Source organism: Oryzias latipes, chromosome 7 (genome assembly GCF_002234675.1).
Source record: "Oryzias latipes chromosome 7, ASM223467v1".
In the NCBI taxonomy this organism is placed as follows: Eukaryota; Metazoa; Chordata; class Actinopteri; order Beloniformes; family Adrianichthyidae; genus Oryzias; species Oryzias latipes.
In genome coordinates this window covers 30,956,434-30,968,413 of record NC_019865.2, presented here as the reverse complement: position 1 = coordinate 30,968,413, position 11,980 = coordinate 30,956,434, and the positions used below count along the sequence as shown (strand labels likewise).

The 11,980-nt window shown below is 42.3% G+C and overlaps 1 protein-coding gene across 1 annotated transcript; it reads right to left on the bottom strand.

Annotated features, from left to right (window-relative positions):
- Positions 1-4,072: 4,072 nt before the first annotated feature.
- LOC101155658 (organic solute transporter subunit alpha) lies at positions 4,073-11,621 on the bottom strand. The gene is made up of 8 exons (XM_011493556.3): positions 11,286-11,621; positions 11,121-11,214; positions 8,877-9,028; positions 8,678-8,751; positions 8,448-8,606; positions 7,651-7,762; positions 7,000-7,252; positions 4,073-4,751 (listed from the first exon to the last, which is right to left on the bottom strand). Exons 2-8 carry the CDS (start codon positions 11,182-11,184, stop codon positions 4,312-4,314), a joined length of 1,254 nt encoding a protein of 417 aa, XP_011491858.1. The 5' UTR covers positions 11,185-11,214; positions 11,286-11,621; the 3' UTR covers positions 4,073-4,311.
- Positions 11,622-11,980: the final 359 nt, after the last annotated feature.

The window sequence follows — 11,980 nt, the reverse complement described above, 5'->3', positions numbered from 1 at the left end:
TTTCACAAAGTGGCTGAATTATGAATAATGGGGCTGTGTCTCACCTACCGACTGCTGAACAGCTCTATGATGACTTTTAATAACAACTGTTAGCATCTTAAAGACATTTTTATGTGAAAGAGATAAAAAATGGAGGACATAAACTCTCTGATTTTTTACCAAACTGCTCTCCTTCCTATGCCCCCAAAAAGATGTGAATCTGCTTTAATATAAAAAAATACATACTGCATATCGGAATAGAGCTGTGAAAGTAAAAGCCTGGAGCTATATTCTCCAGATTTGCACCGCTTCAACGTTTTTGCACCAAGTCTCTGCCAACTGTAGGGGGCGGACAAAAAACTCCTTCCTGCCGCTCCCTGCTGGTCCGGTGTTGGTCTGGTGTGAACACCATGGGCTGAATGTGTGTTCATGAAACCATGCATGGCGTGAGGTTACACAGAAAACACATGTTGGATGTGAGAGTAGCATAAAGTGTTTGTGAGTGCGTTTGGGAGTGATAATGTGCCCTGCAACAGACTAGCGGCTTTCCAAGGTGTACCCTGCCTTCACCCAACAGTAGTACTTGTATACAGACAGGCTCTGGCAACCCAGTAACCCCGAAAGGGATACAGCGGGTTAAGAAAATGGATGAATCATCATCTCCCATTTTGAAGAGCTCTTTAGTTGACAATGTTTATGTGAAGTAACTAGTCTATTAGATAGATAGATAGATAGATAGATAGATAGATAGATAGATAGATAGATAGATAGATAGATAGATAGATAGATAGATAGAGTACTTTATTAATCCTGAGGTAACTTGCATATCCATCCAATTGCTCCAAAAACATACAACAAACCAAATATGAGAATCATAAAAGGATATTAAAACCTATTTTAGCGTAAGCTGCTGTTTCCTTTTGTGACCAACAGAAGATAACACTTATGCAAACTTCAGAAATCAATTACAACAGTCAGCTAAAGTCCAGCAGTGGATACCAGTGTTTGTAGAATATGTTTAACTCTTCAACTGAAGCAAAGGCAATAGGTCACATGATGAGAAAACAAAACTTCAGCCTGCTGGAAGGTCATCACTGAAAGAAGCGGTCAGTAATCATCACGGGTCAGTGACAAGAATGAGCCACTGACAAGGTCCTGATGGAGCAGCTGTACCAGTTCAATTAAACTAATACTCTTAATTTAGAGAAGGCAGGAGAAGTGGTGTACAAAACTTTTGGAGGCAGATCTAGACAGTGGGCTAAAGGTGACAGCTAGGAATGAGAGAGAGACAAGCCCCGGTTCCACTAGTTGCAAACCTCAGCACGGGTCAGAACTGTGCGGTCCAAAAGAACTCATTCCATTTGCAATGCTAGTGACAAACGGCGTGTGGCATCATACAGTCACACACTACTAATGTCAAAGTGACAGCAGGAGGGCGGGGTACAGCCGAGCAACAATCACAAATTCATTAAAACAACTGCTTGAGAAATGTCAGCAGGCATTTTAAAAAATCTCAATATATGACTTGATTGAGTGGATTTCTCAAAACAGAGTGAAGTTAAATGGATGAGCGAGAATTTTTTTTTTTTAAAAAGGAGGTACGTCCAGATGCACTGACTCAAATTGAACACATCCCTTGGAAGAATATGAACCATCAACAACTCAAGATCTTTTCTGGACATCTGCATTTATTTACTTGTTTTACAGCATTGGGATGCTGTCAAGTACAAAGTATGGCTTTTACACTAGATGTTATTCTTATTTTATTTCATTTTTACAAAGTCAGTCAGACTTCATGAACTGCATTCACAGTAACTCTAGAACTTGTATGCAGCACGCTACACGTTAACATATTCACAATAGCTGTAACAATAGCTGTAACCTTATTTCCAACACGTAAAAAATCGTGAGTCTGACACGGCTACTAGTTAGCCGCGTTACAGTATCTACAATTACACCCAGACAAACATTTTGACAGAGTGGCGTTTACCTCTCCAAATCACTCTGACATCAGTAAGCACAACCAGAATTAGTCCATATATAAAGTTCTCTGCATATTAGGGCGCAGTGTCATTTTTTTGAAAAAAAGTTAAGGCTTGTAACCCTTGTGCTATCCTGGGCACGTAAACATTGGGAGTTGGGTCATCTAGACCCACTAGACAGTGCTCTGAACCTTTTTTCTTCAATGATTTGTGATCTTCACTGGTGTCATTGGATTACATGAAATCTTTCCACCTTTATCCACCTTTGTCATGGTAGGGAGAACACGTCAATGGAAGGGTGGGGTCATCTAAGATAGCACAAGGGTTAAGTGTGCTCCATAGTGTGGAAAATACACTATTTTGGGGTCTGCTTGGTGGCGCACTGGATAGCCCACTCTCCTCACAGCAAAAGGTTTTTGTTTAACTTCTGACTGGGACCCTTCAGTGTGGAGTTTGCATGTCCTCCTCGTTTATCTCTTTTGCTATCCTATGGGGTCAAGATGACCATTGACGTGTTCTCCCTACCATGACAAAGGTGGATAAAGGTGCATAGGATAGCACAAGGGTTACACAAGGTTACATTTTGACCAATTGGGGACTCGAATTTGGTACTGTTGTCAGAATGGTTTCTCTTTTAATACACTGAAGTGCCAACGGTCTGAACATTGATCGTGGAGGACAAATTAATAATTTTGGAATTTTATGACACCATGTCTTCCATATATCAGAATAGAGCTGTGAAACAAAAAGCCTGGAGCAAGATTGACCAGATTTCCACCACTTCAACATTTGGCACCAAGACTCTCCATACTGTAGGTGTCAGACATGGGCAAGGAAAGAGAACAAAGAAGAAGAAGCCCCTCCTTGCTTGCCTAGTGTGAACACTACGGTCTACAAGCGCATTCAACAACCATCATCACACGCCTGGTGTGAGTGTAGTTTGAGGTTTATAGTACATGTGCTTATCTTCTGCTGCACTACAGAGTTTAGCTGCTGTTCAGAGATAAAGTTCTTAAACTATACTATTGCATAAACATGAATATAGATTTCTCTTTAATATTAGATCATAAAGCTATTTGGTCATTTTTAACTTCACTACTGAGAAGACAAAAAGGAGGATGGCTCACTGAAACAGACTTATGTCATAACATCAGAACGTATGTGACGAGTTCTTTTTGCAATTTAAATTCAAGTGAAGCAAGAAAATCCTACTGTAAGAATCTATGTTTCAAAGGGAATGTGTATACACTGAGGTCTAAAGAAAAGAAGCTAAGATTCTGTTATAATAAGAGAAATGCTTTTTTTAATCAATTAATTTTAAAATAATTACAACTACGGTCTATAAATAAATTGAATAAAAAAACGGAATAGGTGTTTTTTGTACATGATAAAAGAAGGCCTTGGGTTCATTCTTGGTTTTTCTCTGTAAGAAACAAAACCTCAGATTTAACCCTTGTGCTATCTTAGATGACCCCACCCTTACTTTGACGTGTTCTCCCTACCATGACAAAGGTGGATAAAGGAGGAAAGATTTCATGTAATCCATGGACACCAGTGAAGATCACAAATCATTGAAGAAAAAAGGTTCAGCGCATTGTCTAGAGGGTCTAGATGACCCAACTCCAAATGGTAAAGTGCCTAGGATAGCACAAGGGTTACAGGGCCGATATCACACTATCCATAAGCCTTTTATGTTGAACTATATACATTTATATGATAACGTATGACCTTTGGCTCACAAAAGAACACATTTTTTATGAAATATTAGGTATTTTCACGACTCGATCTCTGAGGCTCCGCCTTTCTGTGGGTGCCGCCCATTTCATGATGTCATCCAAGAGTTTCACCCACAAAAACAAACGAAATCTGAACTTTTGCAAAGACAGATGTGCATATTGTGGATATAAAGGGAAAATGTTTAGCCGATCACAGCTAGCTCCATGGAGAAAGTGTGTGTGTGTGTGTGTTGGTCTGGGGGCTGATCTGGCTGTGCAGTCTCTTCCTGGAAGGGGCGGTTCCTCACTGGTCTACATCACAATGTGAGAACCCGCTTGTTCACTCAAACCAACACTGATACAAACTCACTGCTGAACTTTCCCGACTGTAATCAAATCAAACTTTATTTATAAGGCATTGTTTTTACCTCATCAACACAAAGTGCTTTACAGAGTAAAAACATCTTTCAGACTTGAAAACCAATTGAAAAACAGGCACCTTTCACATTTACAAAAGAAAAAAAATCTCCTTAAACATGAATCCTCACACACCCAGCGTGAAGAAAACAAATAAAATTGATATAGATTTCAGATTGATGCTGAAGTGAAAATGTTCTCAATGTCCTGTCTGCTGGTCAAACCACAGTGACATCCTCAGAGTCATGATAATTTATGTCAGCCCTTACTGTAAAGTGGTTTAAATTTATGCCAGACTGATCTCCAGGTCTTTGCTCTAAAGGTTCCAGTCTGATTGGGTGCTGCCCTTTAGTCTGAGGAAAGTGGAAATCCTCCAGAGGCGCATGCTCTATCCTGCACAGGCTGTCCTCACTGTCGCTGCTGTAACCCCCATTGGTGGCGCTCCCAAATAAGAGTCCAGGCCGAGCTTTCTCTGACGCCAGGCGGGACTCATGTCGAATGCTCTGAGAAGGGTCTGTTTGAACAGCCTTCTCCATCTTCCTGATGTTCAAAGAAGCATCCGTTTCCTTCTCCTCACTTGGCTCCACCTTGCGGAAAGTGTGGCGGGCATACAGCCCAATGCAGAACATCTCCACAATCACGCTGTAGTGGTAGATCACTAAGGTTAGAAAGAGAGCACAAGACAGGTTTGAAAGGCATGAGTTGCAGCTGTTCAAGGTTCTATCCAACATATGTCTATAGATCAGGGGTGTCAAACTCCAGGCCTCGAGGGCCGACCTCCTGCTGGTTTTTCAGAAATCCTGCCTCATCTGCTGCTGATTACCTGGATCAGGTGTGTTTAGTTAATACGCATCAATGGCAGGCTGGTTAGAAAACATGCAGGACAGCCCTTGAGGGTTTGACACCTGTGCTCTAGATGAATTAGGTTGCATACAGACTACTCAGGTAGAAGTAAAAAGTAGTCTACTTTAAGGTCAGAGGGAGTCACTATGAACTGAGAGTAAACCGGTGAGAAAACTACACCAGCTTTCTTAAGGCCTGTTCACACCGGTACGAATTTTGCCTGCGATTTTCGCCGACGTTTAACGCCTCGTGACTAAACAAAGGGCACCAATGAGAGTGTGCACACCGACGCGAAAAAACGCCACGCGTCAAAAAAAACAAAACGCTTTGGGTTCGTTTTTTTTTTTTCGACGCGTCGCGTCGAAATTTATTCGACCAATGAGAATGCCGCTTTTGCACACGTGTCTGGAGCTTCTGAAGTTACAGTAAAACACAACTTGGGGGCGCTCAAACACAAAACTGCCTTGCTGAGCACACATACCAGCGAAGAAGATAGACGTCAAGTAGCGTCTACACTGCCGCAAAGAAATAATGACGGACATTCTAAAATATCCCTGAACTAATATAACTATGTATATTTCAAGCAGCAATTGGAGCAACTGGTGCTTGAAATATTCACGTTTTCTTTGTATTATTCTGACAAGCGCGTAAATACTTGCTCTCTTCTTCTGAGGGGAAAAGCGACTTTAAGAAGCGTAAAGTTGCGCAGCGCCACCTTGTGTACAGGAGTATTTCTGTTTACATTAAGCGCCATCTAATGTCAGGGAATGAAATTGCATGTTCGCTCGGCTCATCGTCAGCGAAAATCGCCTGGGTGTGAACACAAAAAACGTGGCGAAAAATGCTGGCGAATAACGCCTGGCGAATATTCGTCCCGGTGTGTACGGGCCTTTAGGCTTTTGTCTGGTGAGGGTTGCTGTTTCACACATTCCAGGTAACTTTCAAAGGCATGAGTTCAAATGGGTGACCATCGGTCTCCTTTTCCTGACTGTTGTGTCGGCATCTGTGGGACACCCCACTTCCTGTCTTTCTGATTCTTGTTGGTTTCTGAGAAACTATTATTTTTGTCTTCCTTCCAGACTGGAACACTCCCCGTATTCCTTGTTCAACTAAATACGTGGGATGACCTTTTTACTCACTGGCCAGTCCTGAAGGGGTTTCTGGGACGTTTTTGTATTTTAGCTACCATCATGCCTCTGGGCATCTGTATTTGGGTCATCATCCCACATAATAATAACATTTCTCCATAAAAATAAGTATACCAGTCCTTCTTCTTGTTTGGCAAACCTGCTACTTCTCATTTGACACCCAAAAAAAAACTCTGAATGTGCAAGTATTGCTGTTTGTCATCCATAGAGGTTAATATTCTGAGTAAGGATGTGACCCATTGTATTGATCTCATCAACAATAAAGTTTTTTATTGTGAATTATTTTTAATAATTATATGATCTTGACAAAATATTGCCTGTATGTATAAGTTAAAAAATACAACAAAAATACAGCGTTACCTCGTTTATCTCGGGGAATACATGAATCCATGAATAACCCACACTGGGTGAAATGGGCAAAGTAGGATTAGAGATGTTTTACGGCAGTAAAAGCCTTCACAACAAACTTTAGACTTTTCTCAGACAGACATGAATATTTTCTTACTCTTCTCTCTTTTTTAAACTCTCAAAGTTCAAACCTTCATAAAAAAATAAGTCTAGGATTATAGAATGAAAACTAAGATCCGATCTCAATATTTATATCGCCTAACTGTCGAGCTGCATGTGCAGTGTCTCTGTACACAAGACACTGCATGACAAGATCAACGCCCATTCAGGACACAGAACACAATGTGCTGTTAAAAAAAAGCAAATCAAAACAGCGAAACCGCGAAAGGTGAGTCACGATGTAGCGAGGTAACTCTATAATGTGGTCTTGCTCTGTTTTCCTCACTACTGCTTCACAAAATCCAAAGAACATCTACAACACGATGAAGCTCACACTGCCTTTTCTTATTGATCTAAACACAATGAGCGCCAGTTTGATCTGGACCGGATTAATCTCCATCAACTTACTTTGGGACCTGGTCAGGACAGAGAATGGTGGAGTGCAGGGAATGACCTCCAAAGCGCCTAAGGTCTCTAGGATGCCGCTCTGCAGCCCACACAACACCAACACAACGATGATGCAGATGAACTTGGCTCTCAGTCCATAGCCATGCAGAGCACTCTTGGTGGCTTTGTAAAACAGAAGGTGCCCATAGAAGGACACAAAGGTTGATACACAGATAATGGCATTCACATACAGGTTTGGATTGACCGAATCCACCTAGAAAAGAATAAAGAACAGTTCAGCAAGTCCTGCTTTCAACCTAATCAGCGTTGCTGTGGGCAGTTAACAGTTTCAGATAGGTTCACTTGAACCACATCACATCTAAGATTTTGGGTGTCCATGTCCCTGTGGTGCTGGATCTGGTCCTTGCCTTCATGTTCCCCGCCTCCTTATCCTTATCCTGATTTAAACCTTACTATTCAGAGGCCCCTGTCTCTCACTGTTGCCCTCTTCCTGGGCAGAAGGGATTGGCCCCTGCCTTGCTGCCTGCTGGACCCCCCTGAACCAAAACTCAACATCATCAAGGGGATCATTGCATATCCCCCCACATCCCCCTGAAATGTGCCTGTTCCCCCATGATGGATAACAAGTTTGTAAGGATGAGGCACACTCACATCTCCATAATCGTATTGCTCATCTGTCCACAATACCAAGGTGATGAAGAACAGGAAGCTGCGGACCACCGAGAGCTGCAGCACAGCAACCATCATCCATCCACGACTGCTTCTGCACACAGGAGACAAGAGGTAAGAGGCAGGGCTGCACGCAACAATGCAGTATCAACAACAGAAACACAAACAGTCTGTTTGAGTCAGGTAAATAGCTAAAGAAGGATAAACATGAAACTTTAGATGAACGGCATGTTACTTTTTAATTACCACATTATTCCACTTAACGGAAAAAAACAATTAATATAATAGGGAAGAACCGTTGGTAACATGAAGTATATGTGTGATTCAATTCACGTTTAGCAGCAGAAACACTTTTCTGTCACTACATCCAACTGGCATTGCTAATCAATCAGGTTAAAGTCTCGTTTTTTCGAATTTCTGATGAATTTTGATCTATTAAATTTTGCACAGTGAAAAATATGCCATGCCTTTGTGACACGTTGGTGGTACATTTAAGCATTAAATCTTTCTTCAATGTCTTTCTTACTCAATGGTCTGTTTCATGTTGACACAATATCGCTGCACTTTAGGTTTGATTTAGCCAGATTTCTTTTAAAGATTCATGACTTAGAGCTTTAAACAACACACTCCTCAAAAGATAGTCAGCAATAAACAACCACTTTTGCTCAGAGTTCACAAGACAGTTAAGATCCCTGGATCAAAGCATTTTGATTTACTGAACATATGGACAGAAATGTGGAATAGATAAATGATGAAACAACTTGTAGGACTTGGAGTACCTGTTAATGGCCACCATTGGAAGACAGCAGCAGCAGCAGCAGCAGGGGAAGGGATCTGGAGATACTTTCTTTCCAGACAGAGCAGCCAGCATAAAGGCCTTTCCTCCAAAAAAGTCTGTAATGAGTCCCATGAATTTCAGCAGAGTGATGGAGTGATACCTGCACAGGAACACCAGTTTAGGCAGTGGAGAACCAGCAAACTGTGCATGTTTGTGCTGTCTCTGACTCACAATGATGCAATAAAATTGCAGAGTGAAGAGGAGCGTGGAACGTACAGGGATATGAGGGACGTCAAGGCAAAGGCCTGCAACAACAATGAAAAATATGGTGTGTCCATCTTGGAGCCAATGAATTGAGAAAAACCTAATTTTGATGGTTTAGTTGTCAGAGAAAGGTGCTCCTATAAGAGAGTGGAAGGACTGGTTTTACCGGGTACATTCCTAAGATCCAGAGATAAAGGCGTTTTCGTCGAGAGGAGACCACATGGCGCAAGATGAAGCCCACCTCCTCCAGGAACACCCCCAGTAAGATGAGAGAGAGACCAGCCGGGATGAGGAAGAGCCACAGCTCATCTCTGATGGCTGAGAAAAACAGCACACTGTGTCAGGTTTGTCGCTGTTTCTGCAATTTGTAAATGCCAAAGTAACCAGACAAGCTGTGAGTGCATTTTGATTTATTCACAAAACTTATTCACTGTTTTTTTAAACCACTAACAGTTTTTAGCAGCAGTTGTTCAGACCTTACTTTTCTGTTTTTTGTAATTATAAAATGGTTTATAAAATATCCTTGAGTACAAAAGAAAACAGATTGTGGCTATGTGCTTGACTATAGGTGTCCATAAGAAGCAGCGAAATCAATTGAAATCCATGAGAGACATTATATGGGCCGCCGGCGCTACCTGCCCCTGCAGTCCCTTTTCTACTCGCCCTCACTGGCTGAGCGGTTGCTACCCGCCCCTCACTCTCACCTTCTGCCTATGCCACTCTGGTCAGAGCTGCATGTCAAAAAAAGGGGAGCTTTTCAAAAAAGGGAGCTTTTACATTGGTTTTATTGCCATGGCAACCATTTTATGCTTGGGTTGCTTGGGGGTGCAGGTCTATGTCATTTTTAGAAGACTCCGTAAAAGTCCATTTTTGAAATTCATTGACAACAGAGGTTTTTTGCTACATTCCTATTATAATTATATTGGATGTTCGATCATTTCTGTCAGAAGTCAGAACCAGGTCTCCCCCTCTGGTCACCGGCGGGAGCAGTCTCCAGAGTACTGAAAGCACTTCAACTCCCAGCACACCCAGCGTGCAATTCCTGGATGCCACACACCTGACTTTAATTCACTCAATCAATCACAGCATACTTGAGCACTGCACTGAGCCACACTCAGTGCAAAGTATTGTTTGTGACACACTTTGGACCTGTTCTCTGTGAAAATGATAATTAAAAAACCCAAAACAACACAATGTGTGAAGATTTCTGTGAGAAGTGCTTTCTTGACACTACAAAACATACATCACATGAAGAAAATAAACGCAAGGCAAAAATGTAAAATGCTGCTCTGAACTCACAACCTTCAGATGCAAACACCAGCAACTTAGTCACTACATTACCTTGTCATCATAAATTCATAAAGCCACTCCGTTTATGAACAACGTTAATAGTGTTTCTCCTTATTAGGCGAAACCAATTTGAAACGATCCTAAGCCACAGAACATGTTTTTGCCAGGAACCATGGCAAAGTAACTGACATTGATTCAGATACAGGGGAAACAACAGAACTGGTCGAGAAACTTTGTTTGGTATTCATATGCATTTATAGGGAATGGCGTGCCAAACAGTTCAGACACTAGTGACATCTGAACCGTGGTTTGACTGATGCATTTGGCGCTTCATACGTCATCAACCACGTGATATGCGCTAGTTGACACATACCCCGAAACGTTGTGCCAAACCACTCTGCTTCACGAAGGTGAAACGAGCGCCGGGGTCTCTGTGTAAAACGGGCCGACTACCCCCTCCCTCTTCTGATGATCTCATGCCTGTTATTGACCCTGATTTAGCTTTGTGGACTTTTAGCTGAGCTAATAAATCTGCTGCATCCATTTGGATCCAGTCGTCTGCATGTTCTTGTGACAATTTCACTAGGCTTGAGCCGGGGACTCGTGTAATACATTTTCACAATATTTCAGTGAAAAATATTTGAGTGACAGAGGAACCCCACTTTTGTGATTTCAACACGTTAACACTGTTAACAATCTACAAACTTAAAGCCAACATTTTTTTTCTCAAGTAGCTTCCCTATAATGGTCAAGGAGTTAAGAGGCAAAAGATAAAAATCCCCTGGAAGAGTTTAAATTCGTAGCTGGTATGGTAAAGGGTCAAAACTTTGGTTGTCATTGTAGACTTAAACTGGCGCTGTGTGAAATTTTATGAAGATGTGAACGGCGCCAAACTCAAGACTTTTGGCAAAGTCATGTGGCCATCCCATATTCATTTAAAAACTACTTGGTATGTTTTTGAGCGTGTGGCAGGGGTAAAATTTTCACTCAAAGATGCATTTAGAAAGAAGAATAGTGAAAACAGTCTGGTTCCTCAGTCCAGGTCTGCTGCCGGACATTAAAACCAGCCTTCAAAGATGTCCCTTCAACTGTTTCTATTCCCTGAGAGATCTTTACTTACCACGGAAAATCTGTGATGACAAAGGGATCTCAGGCCCAATCCAGCTGCAGTTGCCTCTTCCCATTCCTCATGCAGAGCACTGCTGCACTCCACTCTGTCAAAACATCTTTATTTATCACACCTAGCTGCTGCTATTTGGTCAAGGTAGAGTGACTCCAATCTAACCTCTGATTTCTTTGATGCAGGATGAGAATATGTGGGGTCGCTTCTGCAGACCGTCTCCTTTGTTTCCGTGTTGACCTGGGTGTTAATGATTAGACAGGAACAGGTGGGATCCAAGTCCATCTGCCATAAGTTTTCAGCTTTGCATGATCCACCGGTGTGAGAATACACGTGCATGCACCAACAAGCTTCTTAATATATATTCCCTTTTTTGGTTTGTGACTAGAGTTAAATGTCGACGCCTCCAAAAACTGACCTGCAAAACTCTCCCAAACCTCTGGAAGCACTTCCAGATCGAGGCTAACAGGATTCAGCTCCTCCTCTGCCTGTGTCAGTCTTATCTAGCCCCTCCCCCTGTCTTAGTCTAGAACCGTGCTTCTCAAATAGTGGGGCGCGCCCACGCGATGCCAGGGGGGGCACACAGTAGTAGCAGTTTAAGGCACAGGTGCGCAAATGTAACGGGGGGCGGTGGTGACAGCGGCTCAGTGCTTGGAAAAAAAACTGAGCCACTCATGGTTTCCTATTATCTGTTATATGACAGAGTTAGTAACAGCCTGAAACTGTGAACTCCCGTCCCTGCAGCTGCTCCTGTCTCCTGTCACACGCGTGTGTGAGAATGAAAGGGGAGGGGTAGAGGGCTCAGGCTGCCAGGTGGAACGGGGCACTCGGAGTGCTAGATTGTGCAACACCTGGATCAA